Genomic DNA, 26,640 nt, shown 5'->3' on the forward strand with positions numbered 1-26,640 from the left:
TAGCACACAACATGATAAAACAAATGATGTCGTTCAAAAACACAACTTGTCCCACAAAAAACAATCCCTCACATGCCCAAATTTATAGAAAAATAATAAAGTTATGGCTCTTGAAAGAAAGGGAGCAAAAAACAAAAACGAGAAAAAAACAAAAAAAGCTCTGGGGGTTAAGGGGTTAAAGGAGTGGGACTTTTAGATTGGTAAAGCAAATGCAGTATGTGCAAGACTTGACAAAAACTAGAAGAAGGGACAGCCATAAACCCTGGAAGAGACATAGAGGAGGGACTCTGATTCCCTTTTGGTACAATTTTAAAAGAGATTAAGATTCCTAAACTGGGAAAGTCTAATCAATCAGTGCGAGGTCTAGTTTAAATTACAAGGACCCAGGAGGAGGCAATTCAACCACCAACAGATGTTAAGGGGGGCCTCGGACTAAATTCTTGTGACAATATGAAAAATATTGTGAATTGGATTGAATTCTTTTTGAAATTTCTGTCTACGCATGACCTTAAAGAGACAGAATCTAGCAATTAATGCATGGAAAGAAAGCCTCATGCTTTTGACTGTGCAAGAGTCCAAAACAAAGAAGATGGTAAGACTTGCCTGTAAAAGAATATTTTCTCAAGTCAGGAAACTGACCTAATCTTTTACTAGATCCATATGAAAATCTTCAAATATAAAGTCACAAAGAATTAATGAGAACAACTACCCGAACGGAGAAAGTAGCAAAGAATTTGCATCTGTCACAACAAGTAAAGGTGCTGCTAACAAAAAGCCAATGAAACAGATTTTTTTCAGCATTTTTTCACCTTATTGTCAAAGTTAGGGTGGACAGATATGGTGGTAACATCATTCAGAACTGTTCCATCATTCATTACATGATACATGATCAGGAATGCTTCAGGAGTCCACGAACTTTGAGGTATTAGGGTCAGTAAAGTAGAGTTCTCAAGTCCTAAATGAACAATCTCTCCCCGAGAAATTATCTAAAACAAAAAAAAAGGAAAAATGCAATAAAATTAATTATCTTATTACTACTTTATAATAAAGTAATTTTACTACAAGAATTGAGCAAATTATAGTGGGATTTACATTATCTCATTTCTATTGTGATCACAGAAATGATCAAATACACCACTGCAGATAGAATTGAACGGATATGGCTTGAGTTCATAAACTTAGTTTTCAGTACCTTGGTTTTTTCAATACTTGCCCTATAGTTTTAACTACAAAATTAGGAACTCTACCAACGATACTGGCTAAAGGAGTTGTTGTGTCACTTTGTAAATAGGTAAAATTGCAAAGTGCTCATAAAAACTAGTAACAATGAAATTTACTTCTTATCAAAAATCCACTCCATTCACAACATGGAGCAATGTTTAATTTTATATTCACTGCATGTTGCCCAGATTTCCATCACTGCAGCTGTCTGTCAGAGGTAAATGGACTCCTAAGCAAGGAGCACAAGTGTATAAGGCTACGTTCACATTTGCGGTCAGCGCCGCAGTGTCGGGCGCCGCAGCGGCGCCGCATGCGTCATGCGCCCCTATATTTAACATGGGGGCGCATGGACATGCGGTGCACTTGCGTTTTGCGCCGCATGCGTCACTGAGGCGCCCGCGTCCGGGCGCAGAGGACGCAGCAAGTTGCATTTTTGCTGCGTCCAAAATCAATGAAAAAAAGGACGCATGCGGCGCAAAACGCAGCGTTGTGCATGCGTTTTGCTGCGTTTTTGTTTGCGTTGTGCGTTGCGGCGCCGACGCTGCGGCGCACAACGCAAATGTGAATGTAGCCTTAGTTCTTTGCTTTAGAGCTTGAAATCATTGATCTGAAGATGCCTGGCTGCTGCAAAGCTGATTCTGCTTTCAGCATGGAAGAGCCACCATTTGGGTCGGCAGTAAGTCAATCTCTAAAAGCACAGCTCCCCAGAAAAACAGGAAGGCGGGAGGCAGGGAGAGGTGCACTCCTGATGGAAGAAAACTAGAAAAGCCATTTACATTTTTTGAGTTAATAAATTCTGTAATATTATGAAAAATATAATGCATGGATGATGACTAAAAGACAAACAATTGTAGATAAATGGAACAGTTGTGTCCATCCTAAACTTTTCTTGAATTGTGTTGTTAAAAATTTGTCACCTTAATATCAATGTAATACTATATTCCTCATAAACTTTTTTTTCCACATAGGAACCCATGGGAAATGGATTTTGTTTGACATCCCTTTATTGTACATTTTTTTACTATTTACTGACATTTTATGATATGGCTTTTAATTGGGTTTAATAACTAAAGTTTTGAAAATTACTACCACATTTTGTCTTTGGATTATATAGTCATTGTCAATCTCTTGTGGTTTTGATTCCATCAATTCCATTAATTTTTTTGTTCTGCTCTCATGGCGGAATAGAAGGAAAATCATTAACAAACCAAGCTGTAAACAGAGCCTAAGCAAGAATGTAAATCTAAATTTTTAGACAGTTGGTCTTCTTCATTGTTTAGTTGGAGTATGTTCATTATCTAAAATCCTAGTGTACTCAGCTTAGCTTATGTAAATCATCCAGACTATTGTTTACTGGGCACAATTGAAGCCTATTTAAGTGTTCTAGCACTCTACAGCTCTGGCAAAAATTAAGAGACCACTGCAAAATGTTCAGTTTGTCTGATTTTTCTCTTTATAGTAATATATTTTGAAGTAAAATCTAAATTGTTCTCTTAGTCTATAAACTTCTGACAACATGTCTCCAAATTTCCAAGCAATAAATTTTGTATTTTTGTCTGTCAAAGAAAAATGGTCAAAATTAAAAAAAAAAAACAGTGCTTTCAGACCTCAAATAATGCAAACAACAATACTAATGTTTTAACTCAGGAAGAGTTCAGAAATCAATATTTTGTGGAATAACCATGATTTTTAATCACAGCTTTCATGTGTCGTGGCATGCTTTCCACCAGTCTTTCTCACTGCTTCTGGCGCAAAAATGTAAGCAGTTCTTCTTTGTTTGATGGCTTGTGACTATCCATCATCCTCTTGAATACATTCCAGAGGTTTTCAATGGGGTTCAGGTCTGGAGATTGGGCTGCCCATGACAGGGTTTTGATGTAGTGGTCTCTTAATTTTTGCCAGAGCTGTATATGGTGCCTTCCAAATGGCTCCTGCAAGCAGTGCTTAACCCATTCACGACCTTTGACATACATGTACGTCAAAAGTTGAGATAATCAGAGGAGTTTATTCTATAAGGTGAAGGAAACAAAATGCCATGTAACTCTAGACATTTATAAAGTTTATGACTTTGATTAAATTAATAATAAATTACCAAATATTTTACTGCATCCACTGGTGTGCTGCTCTTTACTTCAACCGTAAATGGAACTCCAACCTACAAAAAGAAAGTCCATGTTATTAGATAGAAATTTTGCCTTCATGCAGTATTTTCAATTCATTGTTTATGTCAAGAATACCTTTGGCAAATTAATATGTAATAATTTCCAAAAAGATGATAAATTAATTAGATACATCCAGCGTCAGACTGGAGCACCTTGGGCCCAGCAGAGAAAATAATTTTGGGGGCCCACTATGTAGCTACATAGAAATAAATACAAGACCACTAACTGTGCAGTAAAACACGCTAATATCAGGTTATAATATAAGGTAGTACACGTCTTAATTATGTAGCAGGGGTTGCGGTAGCCCCCCTCATAGTATATAAAGTAGCCCCCTCATATAGTATAATGTAGCCCCCTCACAGAACATAATGCAGCCCTCATATAGAATATAATGTAGCCCCCTCATAGCAAATAATGCAGTCCCCCATAGAATATAATGTAGCCCCCCATAGAATATAATGCAACCAGCCTCAGAGTGTAATGCAGCCCCCATAGGGTATAATGTAGCCCCCTTAGAGTATAGTGCAACCCCCTCATAAGGTATAATGCAGCCCCTCATAGAATATAATGTAGCCCCCTCATAGGGTATAATGCAGCCCCCTTCGAATAGTATAATACAGCACAACCACAGAATATCATGTAGCCCCCTCAGAGTATAATGCAGCCCCTTCATGGAATATAATGCAGTCCCCTACAGAATATAATGTAGCCCCCTCATAGGGTATCATGCTGCCACCCTCCTCATACGGTGTCATGCTGTCCCCTCATAGGGTATCATGCTGCCCCCTTCATAGGGTATCATGCTGCCCCCTTCATAGGGTATCATGCTGCCCCCTCATAGGGTATCATGCTGCCCCCCTCATAGGGTATCATGCTGCCCCCCTCATAGGGTATCATGCTGCCCCCCTCATAGGGTATCATGCTGCCCCCCTCATAGGGTATCATGCTGCCCCCTCTCATAGGGTATCATGCTGCCCCCTCTCATAGGGTATCACGCTGCCCCCTCTCATAGGGTATCATGCACCTCCCCCATAGGATATCATACAGCTTCCCCATAGAGTATCAAGCTGCTCCCCCATAGGGTATCATGCAGCTCACCCCCACATCCATAGGGTATCATGCAGCTCACCCCCCAAGGGGATTATGCAGCTCACCTCCCATAGGCTATCAAGCAGCTCACCCCCCTTCCATAGGGTATCAAGCAGCTCACCCCCCCTCCATAGGGTATCATGCAGCTCACTCCCCTGTCATGATCTCTGCAGGCAGAGATCATAGCAAGCCTATAGAGGGACAAGCTCTCGGAAGATGGAACTATACTGACCATGAACTAAGCCTGCCGCGCAACTAGAAATAGCCAGGTAGCATTTCCTATTTATCGCTAGATGCCCAGCTCTGGCCTAAGACCTAAATAGCTAGCAGAGGGAAATATAAGACCTGGCTCACCTCTAGAGAAATATTCCAAAGAAGACAGTAGCCCCCCACATATAATGACGGTGAGTTCAGATGAAACAACAAACGCAGCAGGAAAATAGTCTTAGCAAATTTGAGGTCCGCTTACTAGATAGCAGAAGACAGATAGTATACTTTCATGGTCAGCAGAAAAACACTAACAAAACACCATCCAGAGATTACCTTAAACTCTGGCATTAACTCATAACGCCAGAGTAGCAATCCCTGATCAACGAGAGCTTTCCAGACACAGTAACAAAACTTCAGCTGTGAACTGGAACAAATAGGCAAAACAAAACATGGACAAAAGTCCAACTTATCTAGTAGTAGTCTAGAAGCAGGAACAAGCACTGAGAGGCATCAGATAACATTGTTGACCGGCAAGAAACCACCAGAGAAATGAGCTTAAATAGCGACACCCACTACTGATGGAACCAGGTGAAACAGGAAAGAGGATGACAAGTCCAATTCCACAAGCGGCCACCGGGGGAGCCCAGAATCCAAATTCACAACAGTACCCCCCCCTCAAGGAGGGGGCACCGAACCCTCACCAGATCCACCAGGGCGACCAGGATGAGCCCTATGGAAGGCACGAACAAGATCAGAAGCATGAACATCAGATGCATTGACCCAAGAATTATCCTCCTGGCCGTAACCCTTCCAGTTGACCAGATACTGGAGTCTCCGTCTGGAAACACGAGAATCCAAAATTTTCTCCACAACGTACTCCAACTCACCCTCAACCAACACCGGAGCAGGAGGCTCAACTGAAGGTACCATAGGTACCTCATACCTGCGCAATAACGACCGATGAAAAACGTTATGAATGGAAAAGGACGCAGGGAGGTCCAAACGGAAAGAAACAGGATTAAGAATCTCCAATATTCTATAAGGGCCGATGAACCGAGGTTTAAACTTAGGAGAAGAGACCCTCATAGGGACAAAACGAGAAGACAACCACACCAAATCTCCAACACAAAGCCGAGAACCAACACGACGATGACGGTTGGCAAAACGCTGAGTCTTCTCCTGGGACAACTTCAAATTGTCCATAACCTGCCCCCAGATGTGATGCAATCTCTCCACCACCGCATCCACTCCAGGACAATCCGAGGATTCCACCTGACCGGAGGAAAATCGAGGGTGAAACCCCGAATTACAGAAAAACGGGGACACCAAGGTGGAAGAGCTGGCCCGATTATTGAGGGCGAACTCTGCCAATGGCAAAAAAGCAACCCAATCAGCCTGGTCAGCAGAGACAAAACACCTCAGATATGTCTCCAGGGTCTGATTAGTCCGCTCGGTCTGGCCATTAGTCTGAGGGTGAAAAGCAGATGAAAAAGACAAATCTATGCCCATCCTAGCACAGAAAGCCCGCCAAAATCTAGACACAAATTGGGTACCTCTGTCAGAAACAATATTCTCAGGAATACCGTGCAATCGGACAACATTCTGAAAAAACAGAGGAACCAACTCAGAAGAAGAAGGCAACTTGGGCAGAGGAACCAAATGGACCATTTTAGAGAAACGGTCACAGACCACCCAGATGACAGACATCTTCTGGGAAACAGGCAGATCCGAAATAAAATCCATCGAGATGTGTGTCCAAGGCCTCTTAGGAATAGGCAAGGGCAACAGCAGTCCGCTAGCCCGAGAACTACAAGACTTGGCCCGAGCACAAACGTCACATGACTGCACAAAGACTCGCACATCTCGTGACAGGGAAGGCCACCAGAAGGATCTTGCCACCAAATCCCTGGTACCAAAAATTCCGGGATGACCTGCCAATGCAGAAGAATGTACCTCAGAGATGACTCTGCTGGTCCAATCATCCGGAACAAACAGTCTATCAGGCGGACAACGATCCGGTCTATCCGCCTGAAACTCTTGCAAGGACCGCCGCAGATCAGGAGAAACGGCCGACAAAATTACTCCCTCCCTAAGGATACCTGTGGGTTCAGAATTACCAGGAGAGTCCGGGTCAAAACTCCTAGAAAGGGCATCTGCCTTAACATTCTTAGAACCCGGTAGGTATGACACCACAAAATTAAAGCGAGAAAAAAATAAAGACCAGCGCGCCTGTCTAGGATTCAGGCGTCTGGCAGTCTCAAGATAAATCAAATTTTTGTGGTCAGTCAATACCACCACCTGATGCCTAGCCCCCTCGAGCCAATGGCGCCACTCCTCAAACGCCCACTTCATGGCCAAAAGCTCCCGATTCCCAACATCATAATTCCGCTCTGCGGGCGAAAATTTGCGAGAAAAGAAGGCACAAGGCCTAATGACGGAGCAGTCGGAACCTTTCTGCGACAACACTGCCCCAGCTCCGATCTCCGAAGCGTCAACCTCAACCTGAAAAGGCAGATTCACATCAGGCTGACGCAACACAGGGGCAGAGGCAAAACGGCGCTTAAGCTCCTGAAAGGCCTCTACAGCATGAGGGGACCAATTAGCAACATCAGCGCCTTGTCTGGTCAAATCAGTCAGTGGTTTAACGACATCCGAAAAACCAGCAATAAAACGGCGGTAAAAGTTGGCAAAGCCCAAAAATCTCTGAAGACCCTTAAGAGAGGAGGGCTGAGTCCAGTCACAAATAGCTTGCACCTTGACGGGATCCATCTCAATGGAAGAGGGAGAAAAAATATACCCCAAAAAGGAAATTTTCTGGACCCCAAAAACGCACTTAGACCCCTTCACACATAAAGAATTAGACCGCAGAACCTGAAAAACTCTCCTGACCTGCTGGACATGAGAGTCCCAGTCATCAGAAAAAATCAGAATATCATCCAGATATATTATCATAAATTTATCCAGAAAATCGCGGAAAATATCATGCATAAAAGACTGGAAAACTGAAGGGGCATTAGAAAGACCGAAAGGCATGACCAAATACTCAAAGTGGCCCTCGGGCGTATTAAATGCGGTCTTCCACTCATCCCCCTGCCTGATCCGCACCAAATTATACGCCCCACGAAGATCAATTTTAGAGAACCACTTAGCACCCTCTATACGAGCAAACAAATCAGTAAGCAATGGCAATGGGTATTGATACTTAACAGTGATCTTATTCAGAAGCCGATAATCAATACATGGTCTCAAAGAGCCGTCTTTTTTTGAGACAAAGAAAAACCCAGCTCCCAAGGGAGAAGAAGATGGACGAATATGTCCCTTTTCCAAAGACTCCTTTATATATTCCCGCATAGCAGCATGTTCCGGCACAGACAGATTAAACAAACGACCCTTGGGATATTTACAACCCGGTATCAAATCTATGGCACAATCGCACTCACGGTGCGGAGGTAACGACCCAAGCTTGGGTTCGTCAAAGACATCTTGATAATCAGAGAGGAACTCAGGGACTTCAGAGGGAATGGACGACGAAATAGAAACCAAAGGTAAATCCCCATGAATACCCTTACATCCCCAGCTCAACACAGACATTGCTCTCCAGTCCAAGACTGGGTTGTGAGACTGCAACCATGGCAATCCCAGTACCAAATCGTCATGTAAATTATACAGCACCAGGAAACGAATAATCTCCTGGTGATCCGGATTGATACGCATGGTTACTTGTGTCCAGTATTGTGGTTTATTATTAGCCAATGGGGTGGAGTCAATCCCCTTCAGAGGAATAAGAGTCTCCAAAGGCTCTAAATCAAAACCACAACGATTGGCAAAGGACCAATCCATAAGACTCAGAGCGGCGCCAGAGTCAACATAGGCGTCCGTGGCAATGGATGACAAAGAGCAAATCAGGGTTACAGACAAAATAAACTTAGACTGAATGGTGCCAATGGAAACAGACTTATCAAGCTTCTTTGTACGCCTAGAGCATGCTGATATAACATGAGTAGAATCCCCACAATAGAAACACAATCCATTCTTCCGTCTAAAATTCTGTCGCTCGCTCCTGGACAGAATTCTATCACACTGCATACTTTCTGGCGTCTTTTCCATAGACACCGCCAGATGGTGCACCGGTTTGCGCTCCCGCAGACGCCTATCAATCTGAATAGCCATTGTCATGGACTCATTCAGACCTGCAGGCACAGGGAACCCCACCATAACATCCTTAACGGCATCAGAGAGACCTTCTCTGAAAGTTGCCGCCAAGGCGCACTCATTCCACTGAGTAAGCACAGACCATTTACGGAATTTTTGGCAGAAAACTTCAGCTTCGTCTTGCCCCTGAGATAGTGCCATCAAAGTTTTTTCTGCCTGAAGTTCCAAATGAGGTTCCTCATAAAGCAAGCCCAAGGCCAGAAAAAACGCATCCACATCGCGTAACGCAGGATCCCCTGCTGGCAATGAGAAGGCCCAATCTTGAGGGTCACCCCTGAGCAAGGAAATCACAATCCTAACCTGCTGAGCAGGGTCTCCAGCTGAACGAGACTTCAGGGACAAATAAAGCTTACAATTATTTCGGAAATTCTGGAAGCTAGCTCTATTCCCTGTGAAGAACTCCGGCAAGGGAATTCTCGGCTCAGATACCGGAGCATGTACCACAAAATCTTGTAAATTTTGTACTTTCGTGATGAGATTATTCAAACCCGCAGTTACACTCTGGAGATCCATTATTGTCAGGTGCACACAGAGCCATACAGAGATTAGGAGGAGAGAGAGAAAAAAGACTGCAGCAAGGCAGACTGGAGGAAAAAAAAAAAAAAAAAAAAAATTCCAGCAGACTTCTTATAACTCTCCTTTCTCAACCTGGGTTTTTAACACTTTAGTGGCCGGTCAAACTGTCATGATCTCTGCAGGCAGAGATCATAGCAAGCCTATAGAGGGACAAGCTCTCGGAAGATGGAACTATACTGACCATGAACTAAGCCTGCCGCGCAACTAGAAATAGCCAGGTAGCATTTCCTATTTATCGCTAGATGCCCAGCTCTGGCCTAAGACCTAAATAGCTAGCAGAGGGAAATATAAGACCTGGCTCACCTCTAGAGAAATATTCCAAAGAAGACAGTAGCCCCCCACATATAATGACGGTGAGTTCAGATGAAACAACAAACGCAGCAGGAAAATAGTCTTAGCAAATTTGAGGTCCGCTTACTAGATAGCAGAAGACAGATAGTATACTTTCATGGTCAGCAGAAAAACACTAACAAAACACCATCCAGAGATTACCTTAAACTCTGGCATTAACTCATAACGCCAGAGTAGCAATCCCTGATCAACGAGAGCTTTCCAGACACAGTAACAAAACTTCAGCTGTGAACTGGAACAAATAGGCAAAACAAAACATGGACAAAAGTCCAACTTATCTAGTAGTAGTCTAGAAGCAGGAACAAGCACTGAGAGGCATCAGATAACATTGTTGACCGGCAAGAAACCACCAGAGAAATGAGCTTAAATAGCGACACCCACTACTGATGGAACCAGGTGAAACAGGAAAGAGGATGACAAGTCCAATTCCACAAGCGGCCACCGGGGGAGCCCAGAATCCAAATTCACAACACTCCCCCTTCCATAGAGTATCATGCATCTCACCCCCTTTCCATAGGGTATCATGCAGCTCACCCCCCTTCCATAGGGTATCATGCAGCTCACTCCCCCTTCCATAGAGTATCATGCAGCTCACTCCCCCTTCCATAGAGTATCATGCAGCTCACCCCGCCTTTCCATAGGGTATCATGCAGCTCACTCTCCCTTCCATAGAGTGTCATGCAGCTCACCCCCTTCCATAGGGTATCATGCAGCTCACCCCCCTTCCATAGGGTATCATGCAGCTCACTTCCCCTTCAATAGGGTATCATGCAGCTCACTCTCCCCATAGGGTATCAGGCAGCTCACCCCCATAGGGCATCATGCAGCTCACCCTTCCCCCATAGGGCATCATGCAGATCACCCCCATACAACCAGGACTCACTGATATTAAAAAACACAATACTCACCTCTCCTCCTCACTCCCACGCTGATTCCATCAGCGGCTCTGCTCCGATGTCAGGAGCTGAACTGCAGTAGGCTTCACACACAGCAGGTACGCAATGAAGTGACATCATCGCGCACCCGCTGTGTGTCAGAGGCAACAGGAATCATAGGAGAGGGAACATCATCTGCAGCGCCCCAGAGTCCTGGTTGTTGTAGTGATGTCATTCTTCCACCAGGGGGAGTGATACTACATCTGATGGCAATAAAGGAGATCTTCCTACCAGGTATCACAAACCATACACTACACTTCACACTCCAGACCACCAGGGGGAGACTTGCTCCTATCTACTAGGGCACTCCTCACAGGGTAAAACTGGTGGGCTGAATAGAAAGTTAGGTAGACACTGGCTGGGCTTTGCCCAGGCAACACCTGTCAGGCAGACAGGGGGAAAGGAGGAACACCTGAGTTGCAGACAGAGGGTCCCTGTCAGGGGTGGGATCCTGACAGAGGCCTAGCGAGACAGAAAGCTATGGAGCTGTACCTGCCCCACGTGCGGCAGCATCCTAAGAAAGGACACAAAGAGAATTATATTGTAGAGAGTGAGAAACGAGATCACAGCACAAGGAGAAATCACCGGGAGGAGTTCTGCCCTGAAATAGGCTGCCTCCTTCTGAGGCGGTAGCCGGTGGCCGGAACACAGAGGGAGTAATTGACTCTACACATTACTTCAGAGACTGACAGGACAGTCAATTCCAAGTTGTCTGCCCGACCTTAATACCTAAGAAGACACAGTGGCAAATTGTGGGGGTCAGGGCGTCTCTAGGGTCCCTATAAACAAGCCTCAGGCCATCAGTCATACGGGTTTGTCCTATCCATACCATCTGGGGGACAGAGAGGAAGAAATAACATCTAGAACATCTACAAGAGTTGTGAGGACCTTACCGAGTTGCTCAGCAGGGAGGGACTACAACACACAGGCGCTAGTAGGAAGGCTACTGATTTCCACCTGGATAAGGGGACTCTGGATTTGCCTACGGACCGGCCTGACTCTACCTACCCTGTGGTCTGTACCCTGGACTGTGGATGCTGAAGTCTTCAGTAAAAGGTAAAGAGACTGCAACCTTGTGTCCTCGTTATTTCCTGCACCTTACATCGTCTACCATCACCATCTACCCTTCTGGGAAGCCCTGGGGATACACTTCACCTGTGGGAAGGTATACCATCTAGCTGCCATCACATCACCCCAGCGGACCCCTAAGCAGCATCGGTCACCCTGACCGAATACCGCAGGTGGCGTCACAAACTTCCCCTTTAAAGACCTTTCCCAAAACCATAAAAACTCTATTCCTTTATTGGACACCCCTCAAAGGGCCACAGACCGGGTCGGGCCACTGTGACATCCCTACCGAACCGAAGGACCCGGTGCCGAGTACCCCATTGCCCTTAACGTGGGGGCGCTCCAAATCCGATGCTCTCTCCCCATTAACAAGCGCTGGGGGGCGGCCTCTGATAGCGGGCAGTGTTTAGCCGCAGCTTGCGGCAAACACTGCCTGCTATTAAAGTGAAATTAATTCACTCCTCTCCACGCCCATGAGGGCATGGGGAAGCATGAATATTCATTTCACTTTAGCAGCAGGGACAGGCTTAGGCTTCCTGTCACCCGCTGCTGCTCTGCTGGCATCGGGGGCCCCACAGCAGCTGCGTGGTGTGCTGCTATTAGCGATACCCCACTGGCTGGGGGACCCTGGAGCAGCGGGGACCCTAGGCAGCTGCTGGCACTGTATGCCAGCAGGTGTCAGGGCCTGGGCCCACAGGAGAATCCTCCGGTTCTCCGGAGGCCCAGTTCGTCCCTGGAAACATTACTGTTTTTGATTAAAAAATAAGTGACTAAAACTATAAAGCTAATAAATCAGTAATTGGAATAATACTACTACATACATTAATTATCATGTAATTAAATTTGTACATTTATTGTATTCTTTGGTAAAAAAAATGTACACTTTACCTTTACATTATGGTTTGTATTTTGTATGTCAAGATACATTTTGTTCGGAGAGTTAAATACATCATCAACATCTAAAGAATTCACACTGTCCTGAAACTCAGCCTGTAAAACAGAATTGAAATTAAAGACCTGAATAAAACTAGAAAAAAAAATGAATTGCATAAAACTGTAAATGAGAAATGTGTAAAAAAATACTTTATAGTTAATACATATTTTAAATGAATTAGCTTAGTTTAAAGTAACCTGTCAGCAGGATTGTTCCTGAGTAGCCTACAGACAGTGTCAGGTTGGCACCACTATACTGATTAAAATGATACCTTTGTTGGTGAAATCCATCTTGTGATTGTTGTTTAATCGTTATTTTTAGTTTTCAGTTAATGAGATGCTTGTGCTCCGGGGTGATCTGTGGGTGGAGGGACTTTATATGATGCTCTGCTTAGCTATTCATACTGATGGCTTCTGACAGGTCATTGATCCCTCCATGACCTGCCCCCTGTTTTACTTACTGAATATTATATATTGAAAAAAAAATCATCTTCAGCAAGCAGGTGCCAGAGGCGGCACTGAGAGCCCGCCTAATTTAAAGGGGTATGTCTTCAGAAGCATCAGCTGGGCACTACAACGTAGTGGGCACTACAACATACGGGTGACTACAATGTTCTGGTCATTACAACAAACTGGTCAGTACAACATACTGGTCACTACAATGGCAGTTTTCACTCAGCTACATCCACTGCTGCTTGTTTCTGGAAAACACCCTTGGAGTCAAAATCATCACAACACCTGTAGATAAATTCTAAAAGGGGTATAATTTCCAAAATGGGGTCACTTGAGGGGGGAATTATGCTTTTCTAGCACTTAGGGGCTCTGTATATGGAGACTGCAAACTATTTTTGGAAAATCTTTGCTTCGTCCCTCCAGAGTCTTGCCATGTGGGGGATAATACACTTTTTGTATGTAGTTTCACTTTTTGAATGTATTTTTGGGTGCTTTGAGAGGTGCAGTTTTTAAAATGTTGTTATTTTCTGTCACATAGGCCTCTCATAGTCACTTCAAATGGAATGTGGTTGGTAAAATATTTTTAGATTTTTTTTTTTTTAAGTCATATTGACCAAAATTTAACACTAACATGAATGATAAGATATGGAATATGTTGAAGCGTTCCAGAGTTATAACCTCATTAAGTGAAGCTTGTCAGAATTGAAAACATTGGCCTGGTCAGGAATGTAAAACTTGCTGGGGGATGAAGGGGTTAAATTTACTTGCTTCTCAGAATTTTTCCAAGGAATTCAATTTGTGGCAAGCAAATTTGCTGCAAATCAGTGTCCGGACCCTTTAATTGCCCTAAATAGACTTGCACAACACTCTGAGGACTACTAAGACTGTACTGAACTTTTCCAAGCTTGAACACAAACATAGCCTTAGTAATGTCAATGTGACCTCAATATGCAATATATGGCTATGGGTAAACAGATGGCAACCAGTATTAACTAACAGTCTGCTCCTCACACACTAATCTTCACTGCAGTTTTGATCAGTGTTTTATGGGTTTTTCAGCCTCTCTCTGTGGCTAAGCTATGAGCTGGGACATCCTCTCACTATCCAAATTCATGACAAAATAGGTTATGCTTTGTACAAGCTATGATTAGAGATGAGCGAACACACAGACACCCGCACACACCCGCAGACACATGCACACACACACACACACATGCAGACACCTGCACACAGCTGCACACACACAGACCCAGCATGTGACGAGCCTGGCGGCGCCAGGTCTGAAGTAGACCTGATGATGCTGTATGGCCAGCCAATCACTGTAATGCCACAACCAACATGGCTGCGGCATTACAGTGTGTGGCAGACAATCCCTGCATGTTGATTGGCTCTCTAAAGAGCACCAAACATGCAGGGAGGGGACCCGAGCTCCAGCCGAGCAACCCTTTTAATACTTGGTGAGCTCTGAGCATCGCGAGCACTGCGATGCTCGGGTGAGCACCGTATAGTGGCGAGCATGCTCGCTCATCACTAGTGAACAACCTTTTTAAAGGAACACTAAACACCGAATGTGAAAAAAAAATTAGACTGTCCCAGCAATTTCTTCCTTTACCGTCTCATTTACTTTGATCTCATTTTGCTAAGCCCACACATAGCTAAAGGGGCAGGGATTCAATTGAATACTGTTGATTTAAAAAAATTAGCCAGCAGAGCAGTAACATTGGATTCTTCATAAAAAACGATGCATGTAAAAGATAATCCTCATACGTTCATGAGGCTCTCACAACCCTTTAGTTTAGTAGCTTTGTTTTTTTCCAATGTACATTACATAATTGTGTGAAATTATACTTACTTTGATCTTTAAATGGACAGTGTCAGAATATAAAGGGATTTCAATTTTGATGTCGCTATTTTCAGGAATTAAATAACTTAAAAATTGTTGTAATTCTATATTCTCTTCTTCTGATCCTTTAATCACTGCATCTGTTAAAAACATTTTAGATTGGGTAACTGTCACAGAAACTTCATTCCTCCTTTCTTCAGTTGTCAGATTTCTTCCATCATATCTTCGAATCTTAAGCTAAAATAACCAGTTAGGAGTAATATAAAAAAATGGATTAGTTAAATACAGATAGTTTTAAATCTTGGAACACTTTTAATGAACTAACAAAATATTGTAAAATGCTGCATTAGAGAAAACATGGGCTTTTATATTTTCAGTGCAGTTTAGAAAAAACAGATTGGTCTTTGTGCACTGACCAGAAATGTCCCAAATGAGAGTTACGCGACCATTTTTTGTGTCCATTTGTGGTCTGTTTTTTAAGGACAGCAAATACAGACACATGAACACCCATTGCACTAAATTGTGGTGCACACATGACAGGTTTTCCACATGGGCCGTGTGTCTGTGTAAAAAACTTGCAGACATGTCAGTTTTTTATGTGCACCATGGATAAAATGCATGCTGCACACATGCACACTGATGATAAACAGATGTCATCCGTGTGTCATCAGCATGACATGTACCGACACCTGGGAAAAAGCGGTACAGTCCTCATTGTTCCCAGGTTCCGGCTGCCAAAGACAGCTCTGATCATTGCCACCTGGTCTCCCTGCGATCAGCACAACCAGTCGACAATGATAGGAGTTGTATTCAGCACCCCCTATGTATATCACCTATAAAATAAAGAATACATTTTAAAAAGTGGAGTAAGCTTCCATGTACTTTTGTTAACCAGCATAGGGAAAACCCATGACTGGGGGTTGATGTTACTAATCTGGAAAAGGGAACAATGTAACAAAAGGTTCCGAGATTATTAATAACAGCTCACAGCTGTTTGCTTAGACTTTACTGATTAGTTTACGGGGGACCTCAGAAAAAAAATGATAAAAGGTCCCCGTATAAATTCTATCCAGCAAAGGCTAAACAAACAGCTTTGGGTTGATATTAATAGCCTGGGAAGGGGCCAGGTATATTGTCCTCCCTCCCAGGCTACCAACATCAGACCACAGCTACCTCAGAAATAGCGCATCCATAAGATGCACCAAATCTGGCATTTAGCCTTGCTCTTCTCACTTGCCCTGGTCCTGTGGCAAGTGGGATAATAGGGTTGGGGTTGATGTCACCTTTGTATTATCAACATGCTCCAGAGCCGCTGAGAGTCAGAGTGGCAATCGGGAAGACAGTGGTGCCATAATGTAAGTGCTCAGAAACTATCATGTGGTCTCTGACTCTCAGCAGCTTTGTAGCATGCATACATAGGATATGAATCTGGGATGTACACCCAGATTCAGTGCTCATGCCTGGAAAGCTGAGATTCATTGCACAAGCATGGGACCTGCTAGGAGATTGTGGTGATGTAGGGAGCAGTGAAGAGGAGGAATTATAATACAATGGACGTTAAGAATCAATGCATAAAAGTGATTTTTGCAATAAATACTGGGACATTTTACTTGAGATAAATATGTTAGTGATGCAATGTCCATCACTAACAAGACATTGGGACAGTTTAATAGCAAAAAAGGACGTGACGGGTTCCCTTTAACCTCACGTGGCCAATAAAAAAACATTGCATACTGAAATTGATCTTTTTAGATAAAACTTCACAAGACGAACTTGTTTATGACTGAGTATCACTGTTAAGTTCATCTGAAAAATTGTCGCAATTTTTTATTCTGCTCCTTTTGTCATTGATGCCTAATTGTTCACTTGTTTTTGAGGTTACAAGCAGCCAATAACCTTTCTTGTGTTTTCATTTGTTCCTTCCGTTCTTGCAAGAGACTTGTTTTGTCGATATAGTGGTACTGCTATTTGGAAGGCAAGTTGGTGTTATGAAAGACAGCATTCACTTTACCATTTAATGTACTGAAAAATGGGGAAAAAAATTCAAATTGAGGTAAAATAGGGAAAAAAACACAATTTTGCCATTTCAGGGACTTAGTTTTTATAGTGGGCTTATTCTGTGATTAAAATGCCATGGTAACATGATTTTCCATACCAACATGTACATATTTTTCTTGTTTTAGTGGTTCAAAAAAATTCTGAATTAGGCAAAAAAAGAATGTGGTTTATACTGTTAATTTCTGAGGACCAAACCGTTTTTACTTTTCTGTTAATGGTGCTCTTTTAGGGCTTGTTTTTAAGCATGTCAAGCTGAAAATCTGAATTAAACAATTTAGGGATAGATATGACATTTTGGAGGAGTTAGTATACAGTAGTGACTAAAAAAATGACAATTTTGGCATTTCGATTTCATTATCATGGTATAAATAATTTTTGACAGATTTGACTTTTGAGAACAGTATCAAATATTCTTATTTACTTTTTCTAATTTCCTTATTTTTAACTAGGCATAATGGGGGTGATTCAAATTTCATGTTTTTTTATCATTTTATAATTTTATATTTTTTAGAGTTTTCTTAAATTTTCTTTTTCAGTCTTCATGGGTGACTGCAACTGGCAATTGTCTGATTCCATGTACTATATACAGTACAGACCAAAAGTTTGGACACACCTTCTCATTTAAAGATTTTTCTGTATATTCATGACTATGAAAATTGTACATTCACACTGAAGGCATCAAAACTATGAATTAACACATGTGGAATTATATACTTAACAAAGAAGTGTGAAACAACTGAAATTATGTCTTATATTCTAGGTTCTTCAAAGTAGCCACCTTTTGCTTTGATGACTGCTTTGCACACTCTTGGCATTCTCTTGATGAGCTTCAAGAGGTAGTCACCGGGAATGGTCTTCCAACAATCTTGAAGGAGTTCCCAGAGATGCTTAGCACTTGGCCCTTTTGCCTTCACTCTGTGGTCCAGCTCACCCCAAACCATCTCAATTGGGTTCAGGTCTGGTGACTGTGGAGGCCAGGTCATCTGGCGTAGCACCCCGTCACTCTCCTTCTTGGTCATATAGCCCTTACACAGCCTGAAGGTGTGTTTGGGGTCATTGTCCTGTTGAAAAATAAATGATGGTCCAACTAAACGCAAACCAGATGGAATAGCATGCCGCTGCAAGATACTGTAGTAGCCATGCTGGTTCAGTATGCTTCCAATTTTGAATAAATCCCCAACAGTGTCACCAGCAAAGCACCCCCACACCATCACACCTCCTCCTTCATGCTTCACAGTGGGAACCAGGCATGTAGAGTCCATCCGTTCACCTTTTCTGAGTCACACAAAGACACGGTGGTTGGAACCAAAGATCTCAAATTTGGACTCATCAGACCAAAGCACAAATTTCCACTGGTCTAATGTCCATTCCTTGTGTTCTTTAGCCTGAACAAGTCTCTTAAGCTTGTTGCCTGTCCTTAGCAGTGGTTTCCTAGCAGCTATTTTACCATGAAGGCCTGCTGCACAAAGTCTCCTCTTAACAGTTGTTGTAGAGATGTGTCTGCTGCTAGAACTCTGTGTGGCATTGACCTGGTCTCTAATCTGAGCTGCTGTTTACCTGCGATTTCTGAGGCTGGTGACTCAGATATAATTATCCTCAGAAGCAGAGGTGACTCTTGGTCTTCCTTTCCTGGGGCGGTCCTCATGTGAGCCAGTTTCTTTGTAGCGCTTGATGGTTTTTGCCACTGCACTTGGGGACACTTTCAAAGTTTTCCCAATTTTTCAGACTGTCTGACCTTCATTTCTTAAAGTAATGATAGCCACTCATTTTATTTTACTTAGCTGCTTTTTTCTTGCCATAATACAAATTCTAACAGTCTATTCAGTAGGACTATCAGCTGTTTATCCACCAGACTTCTGCACAACACAACTTATGGTCCCAACCCCATTTATAAGGCAAGAAATCCCACTTATTAAACCTGACAGGGCACACCTGTGAAGTGAAAACCATTCCCAGTGACTACCTCTTGAAGCTCATCAAGAGATTGCCAAGAGTGTGCAAAGCAGTCATCAAAGCAAAAGGTGGCAACTTTGAAGAACCTAGAATATAAGACATAACAAAAAAGTGTGAAACAACTGAAATTAAGTATATAATTCCACATGTGTTAATTCATAGTTTTGATGCCTTCAGTGTGAATGTACAATTTTCATAGTCATGAAAATACAGAAAAATCTTTAAATGAGAAGGTGTGTCCAAACTTTTGGTCTGTACTGTACTTCTATATTTCAGTCTCATAGCAGATAGTAAAAATCATGGTCTACAATGAAGCACAGACTAGAATTCATATAAATGCCAATATGGCAGCGCATTGGTTTTTTATCAGTAACCCTGTGGCAACAAATTAACTTGCCATAATCATATCATGAGTGTTTGCGTGGGTTTTCCCCTGGTACTCCGGTAGGGAATTTAAATTGTGAGCCCCAATGTGGATAGTGATAATAATGTCTGTAAAGTAATGTGGAATATGATGGTGCTAAATAAGCATAATTAATAATGCCTCATTTTGGCTGCACTGCAGCAGTAACTAATTGGTTGAGGAGGTGGCAATAGCATGTGAATGGAATCGGCCAGCATGATCAACCCTCTTAAGCTGTCTATATGGGCATGTAGGTCATAGGAAGTTAAATAAAATGATATCTTAACTTTTGTCATGTGATGTCTTATTCCAGAGAAATTCATGTTTTTGTTATATGTACACTATCGTTCAAAACTTTAGGGTCACCCAGACAATTTTGTGTTTTCCATGAAAGCTCATGCTTTTATTAATCAAATGAGTTGCCAAATGTATTTAAAATCTAGTCCAGACATTGACAAGGTTAAAAAAAAAGATTTTAATTTGAAATAATAATTTTCTCCTTCAAACTTTGCTTTCGTCAAAGAATGCTCTCTTTGCGGCAATTACAGCATTGCAGACATTTGGAATTCTAGCTTTTAATTTGCTGAGGTAATCTGGAGAAATTTCACCCCATGCTTCCAGAAGCACCTCCCACAAGTTGGTTTGACTTGATGGGCACTTTTTGCATATCATACGGTCAAGCTACTCCCACAGCAGCACAAAATGGGGTTGAGATCTGGTGACCTTGCTGGCCACTCCATTACAGATAGAATACCAGCTGCCTGCTTCTTCCTTAAATAGTTCTTGCATAATTTGGAGGTGTGCTTTGGGTCATTGTCCTGTTGTAGGATGAAATTGGCTCCAATCAAGCGCTGCCCACAGGTTATGGCATGGCGTTGCAAAATGGAGTGATAGACTTCCTTATCCAATATCCATTTTACCTTGTACAAATCTCCCACTTTACCAGCACCAAACCAACCCCAGACCATCACATTACCTCCACCATGCTTGACAGATGGCATCAGACAATCTTCTAGCATCTTTTCAGTTGTTCTGCATCTCACAAATGTTCTTCTGTGTGATCCAAGCACCTCAAACTTGGATTCATCTGTACATATCACTTTTTTCCCATCTTCCTCTGTCCAATGTCTGTGTTCTTTTGCCCATATTAGTCTTTTCCTTTTATTAGCCAGTCTCAGATATGGCTTTTTGTTTGCCACTCTGCCCTGAAGGCCAGTATCCTGGAGTCGCCCCTTCACTGTAGAAGTTGACACTGATGTTTTGCGTGTATTATTTAATGAAGCTGCCAGTTGAGGACCTGTGAGTAGTGATGGGCGAGAACTAAAATGCTTGTGTGCTCATTACTCGGGTCGAGCAAATTGGAATACTCAGGTACTCGACCCGAGCACTGAGCCCAATGTAAGTCTATGGGAAACCCGAGCATTTTTACACGATCCCCCCGGGGGTCCTTTTAAGGTCTAAAAATGTCTGAAAATGATGGAAACACAGCTCAAATGACACAGGAACATCATGGGGATCGTCGCTGGAAGCATTTCTGACTCATAGGTCACAGCTGTAAAAAATGTTTTCAGAGTTTCATGCCATTTTTACAAGTGCACCAAAAAACATACAAAAGCTAAAGCAATGGATTTTGCTGGGAAATATGCTAAGGAACATCTTTTCCAGGGTAATGAATTATATAAAGCAAAATAACTAATCCCAATCAAAAATGTTCCTCCACCACTTGGGCTACGTTCACACACAGCATAGTTGATGCGTTTTTCAACTTTAGCATTGCTTTCAACCAATACAAATGCATTCACTGGGTAATGTCATTGTAACATTTAACAACCCTAGCTGGCCATGTGTTGTGTGACACATAAGCAGACACATCTTGTTTAATTTATAAAGGAGGGATTCTTAAAGTCGCAAAGCCTATTTTTTGAGGGGCATCAGACGGCATTAATGTTCTTAAAGGGCCATTAAACAGTGGGTCTCCTATACTGTTATTGCCTATGCAGTGAGTGGCTGGGCTGCCAAAAATTATGATGCACTCCAATACACCTTTCACTAGATGTGCAGGAGGGCCTCTTGAAAAAATGTTCCATTGAATGCAAGGCCTGCCCTGCCCCAAAGTTACATGAATCCCAATAACCGTTACTGCAGACGTACTTGAGGGCCTCATGACAAAACTGTTCCCATTAGAAGAAAGTGGGTTTCCCATACTGTTTGCTTATGCATTTAATGCAAGGCCTGTCCTGTCCCAAAGTTACATGCACCCCAATAAGACTTTCAGCAGACATACTTTATGGCCTCATGACAAAATTGTTCCCATTAGAAGAAAGTGTATCTCCCATACTGTTTTCTTATGCATTGAATGCAAGGCCTGTCCTGTCCCAAAGTTACATGCACCCAAAGGACTGTTAAAGCAGATGTACTTTACTGCCTCATGACAAAATTGTTCCAATTAGAAGAGAGTGTGTCTCCCATACTGTTTTCTTATACATTGAATGCAAGGCCTGGCCTGTCCCAAAGTTACATGCACCCCAATAAGCCTTTCGGCAGATGTACTTTAGCGCCTCATGGCAAAATTGTTCCCATTAGAATAAAGTGTGTCTCCCATACTGTTTTCTTATGCATTGAATGCAAGGCCTAGCCTGTCTCAAAGTTACATGCACCCCAATAAGCCTTTCAGCAGATGTACTTTACCGCCTCATGACAAAATTGTTCCCATTAGAAGAAAGTGTGTCTCCCACACTGTTTGCTTTTGCATTGAATGCAAGGCCTGTCCTGCACCAATGTTACATGCATCCCAATAAGCCTTTCAGCAGACGTACTTTACCCCCTCATGACAAAATTGTTCCCATTAGAAGAAAGTGTGTCTCCCATACTATTTGCTTATGAATTGAATGCAAGGCCTGGCCTGTCTCAGAGTTACATGCACCCCAATAAGCCTTTCAGCAGATGTACTTTACCGCCTCATAACAAAATTGTTCCCGTTAGAAGAAAGTGTGTCTCCCATACTGTTTGCTTATGCCTTGTATGCAAGGCCTGTCCTGCACCAATGTTACATGCGCCCCAAGGACTGTTTTAGCAGATGTACTCTACCGCCTCGTGACAAAATTGTTCTCATTAGAAGAAAAAGTGTCTCCCATACTGTGTTCTTATGTATTGAATGAAACGCCTGGCCTGTCCCAAAGTGATATGCACCCCAATAAGCCTTTAAGCAGACGTACTTTGCCTCCTCATGACAAAATTGTTCCCATTAGAAGAGTGTGTGTCTCCCATACTGTTTTCTTATGCATTGAATGCAAGGCCTGGCCTGTCCCAAAGTTACATGCACCCCAATAAGCCTTTCAGCAGATGTACTTTACTTCCTCATGACAAAATTGTTCCCATTAGAAGAAAGTGTGTCTCCCATACTGTTTGCTTATGCACTGAATACAAGGCCTGCCCTGCACCAATGTTACATGCACTCCAATAACCCTTTGAATCCACGTACTGGATGGCCACATGAAACAAAAGTTCACATTATTATGTTTTTTTTTTAATTACCTTAAATTTTGTCCATGAAGTGAATGCAAGGCCTGGCCGCAATTTACATGCACCACAATCCCCCTTGGAAGAAACACGGAGGAGGGTCTCATAAAAAAGTTGTCAGATTAAAAAGGAGCGCTTCACCTATACTTGGAATGACAAACACTTTCCCCAGGGGTACACCTTTTTTTTTATTTATTTATTTACGGGCATCATAAACACACATTTTCCAAAAAATAGAGTGACTTTTGCATCATGGAATCCATTCACCCTCGTGTTCTAGTGGTGGGCTGACAAACATTTCCCCCTGGGGGTACAAATTTTGTATTTTTGCTAAGTATTTACGGGCATCATAACAACACCCTTGCCCAAATATTCAGTGACTGTTGCATCACGGAATACCTTCACCCTCGTGTTCTAGTGGTGGTGCCTGAAGACACGTGGAGGATGTCCTCATATTTCTCTATTCCCAATTTAAAGGAGCAGGTTTCCTACATTTTGAATGCCCATACACTAAGTGTATGGGCTGAAAAACATTTCCTCCTGGGGGAGTAAAACTTTTTTTGGTTTCAAATTAGTAACGGGCATCATAAAAACACCAACATTGAGTGACTTTAGCATCACGGAAAATGTTCACCCTGGTATTATAGTGGTTATAGAGAATGAGGATAAGGAAAAGGAGGAGGATGACACCAAATAGACAAAATCAGGAATCGTATACCCATGTGTGGTTGTGGAGAGGTGCATGAGAATACACCTCCCCAAAAAAGACAATGCATTTGAGGTAATGTTTCGCTGTTTTCATTCGATAGTGTACAGAAGTCTTGCCCAATCCAGGCCTTGTTCACTTTTATAAAAGTCAGCCTGTCAGCATTTTCAGTTGACAGTCAGATGCACTTATCAGTTATAATTCCGCCAGCTGCACTAAAAACCCGCTCTGACAGAACGCTAGCAGCAGGGAAGGCCAGGACCTCAAAGTCGTAGAGAGCCAGTTCAAGCCATGTGTCCAGTTTGTGCTCTTCTCTAAAGGGAGTAGTACACACCATTGTAGGAAATCTTCCGTTTCTTGGCAATTTATCGCATGGAATAGTCTTCATTTCTAAGAACAGGAAAAAATTGTCGAGTTTCACATGAAAGTTCTTTTTTTCTGGCCATTTTGAGAGTTTAATGGAACCAACAAATGTATTGCTCCAGATACTCAACTAGCTCAAAGGAAGGTCAGGTTTATAGGTTCTCTACTCAGCCAAACTATTTTCAGCTGTGCTAACATACTTGCACAAGGGTTTTCAAGGGTATTCTAACCATCCATTAGCCTTTTTACACAGCAAACACAAAGCACCATAAGAACAATGGAGTGATGGTTGTTGGAAATGGGCCTCTATACAGCTATGAAGATATTGCATTACAAACCAGACGTTTGCAGCTAGAATAGTCATTTACCACATTAACAATGTATAGAGTGTATTTCTGAATCATTTAATGTTAGCTTCATTGGAAAAACTGTGCTTTTCTTTAAAAAATAAGGAAATTTCTAAGTGACCCAAAACTTTTGAATGGTAGTGTAAATGTGCCACTAAAATCTATTAGCTGGACATAAATCTTCCTAAGAATATGCCTCAGGAGCTTATTTTAAATGAAAGGAGACATTATTAGTGTGAAACATGTACAGTAATGACTGACAGTCTAGATCTACATGTCTGACAGTGGTGACACCTTCCCATAATTTAAAATAAGTTCTGGAGGCGGACTCTTGGGAAGATCTGTATCTGACCCAAAGATCTTAACACCTCATTTACATATATGAAAAATATAGATTTCTTGAAAATAAGATATCATATTGCAAATATCAAGATATCACTTTATTCAGCTTCCTATGACTTACATGCCAATATAGACGTCTTAGGAGGGTTGATCCTACTGACAGATTCCCTTTAAAATCTTGTTTCTAAATTGTATGTGCTGTTATAAACAATATTTCTTTAATTCACTATAATTGTGCTACTGGATTGTATGAAAATTGCGTTTATGACAAAAGTAACAGTGTCTCGTGTGTGGAAGAAATTAGGTGTAAATATTAAAAAAACTTACATATGTAGTGAAGTTCAGTGTAGGTTTCAACACTGTAGGATAATTGTGAAACTCACTGTAGTACTCTTTGTTGATCACATATACACTAGATGTTTCATTCAGAGATATACCTGGTAACAAAGATTACATTATTGCAAATACTAATAACAGAATTGAATGCAAATATAATAAAAATGTTAATGCTTATAATGTTTTTGGAATGCCTCTTCCCCGCTCCAACATGCTCTAATGCCCTACTGTGTTAAAAAAAAACAATGAATCACACTAAATTGCATTGTATTCACTTAGATTTCAATACAATGAAACAAAAAATGGATTATATATATTCAGAGAAAAGGGAAGGTGCTAACACAATCATCAAGTAAAATAAAAAAAAATACTTTATTCAAAAATTCATAAAGCAGGTGGAACCCCATAGCAATTAAAAACCTGACACATTTCTGGAGCGCAAATGACTTTAATCATAGGAAAGAGAATGGGGCTATTGGAATCTGTTTAACTGAATGAAATCCAATTACCAAAATGTATACAGGTACCAATAAAGAAACATTACACATAGCATACTAATGAGTTAATCAAATTAAAACAAATGAAATAAATGAACAAAGCAATATTCATTACATGCAGAAACAACTAATAAATGTAAACCAAATGATTTTTGTAATTTATACCATATGGATTTTTGGTACTGAAGGTCAAAATCCAATACGTTTGTCATAATATGAACTGGTTGTACAAACAAATGGGTTTCTTTCTCCTCCTCGGACTATAAGGGTATGTTTCCACGTTAAGGATTCGTTCAGGATTTGCTGCGGATTGGATGCTACGTACAGCCATAGCGTCCAATCTGCAGCGTCCAGATGTTACAGCATAGTGGATGGGATTTTATGAAATCTCGTCTCCACTAATGCGTGCAGGGCCTCATCTGGCAGCCCTGCACAACCAGACATGCGGTGTGTCTTTCCAGACAGCAGCATGTCTACTTATCTTGCGGAGACGCTCTGCAAGACAAATAGACATGGACCCACATGTAGCTCCTAATGCTGTCATCAGCAGCCCATAGGGCAACAGAGCTCCCAATATATCCACGGGTCAACAGACAGCAGACTGAAGGAAAAGCATATTGTCACCCATTAATGACATCAGAGAGGAGGCATCTCTTTCCTGCGATTCTGGACTGATGGTGGTAGTGAATATGGAGAGGAGGAATTTTTTTAACCTCTTTTCAACATCCGGGGTACATGTAGAGCGCGTTGGGAGGTGATATCCCACAAACCAACATACAGTTGTGCTCAAACGTTTACATAGCCCGGCAGAATTCTTGCTAATTCTGGTTAGTGGTTGGGTGAAGCCATTTACTGTCAAACTACTGTGTTTTAAAATTATAATGACAACCCAAAACATCCAAATGACCCTGAGATTCACATACCCCATTTCTTAATACCGTGTATTGTTCCCCTCTAACATCAATGATGGCTTGAAGTCTTTTGTGGTAGTTGTGGATGAGGTTCTTTATTTTCTCAGATGGTAAAGCTGCCCAAATCTTCTTGGCAAAAAGCCTCCAGTTCC

General features: G+C 42.1%; 1 protein-coding gene across 2 annotated transcripts in view; it reads right to left on the reverse strand.

Moving 5' to 3' along the window:
* CD109 (CD109 molecule) overlaps window positions 1–26,640 on the reverse strand; it is a 444,636-nt gene that overhangs the window by 187,726 nt on the left and 230,270 nt on the right. For both annotated transcript variants that reach the window (XM_077289898.1, XM_077289899.1), the window contains 5 exons: window positions 25,072–25,181; window positions 15,063–15,290; window positions 12,713–12,814; window positions 3,314–3,376; window positions 810–986 (listed from right to left, as the gene is read on the reverse strand). In XM_077289898.1, coding sequence (XP_077146013.1) covers window positions 810–986; window positions 3,314–3,376; window positions 12,713–12,814; window positions 15,063–15,290; window positions 25,072–25,181 — 680 coding nt within the window. The remainder of the gene's footprint in view (window positions 1–809; window positions 987–3,313; window positions 3,377–12,712; window positions 12,815–15,062; window positions 15,291–25,071; window positions 25,182–26,640) is intronic.

This window comes from Ranitomeya variabilis, chromosome 2, assembly GCF_051348905.1.
Source record: "Ranitomeya variabilis isolate aRanVar5 chromosome 2, aRanVar5.hap1, whole genome shotgun sequence".
NCBI classification, from domain to species: Eukaryota; Metazoa; Chordata; class Amphibia; order Anura; family Dendrobatidae; genus Ranitomeya; species Ranitomeya variabilis.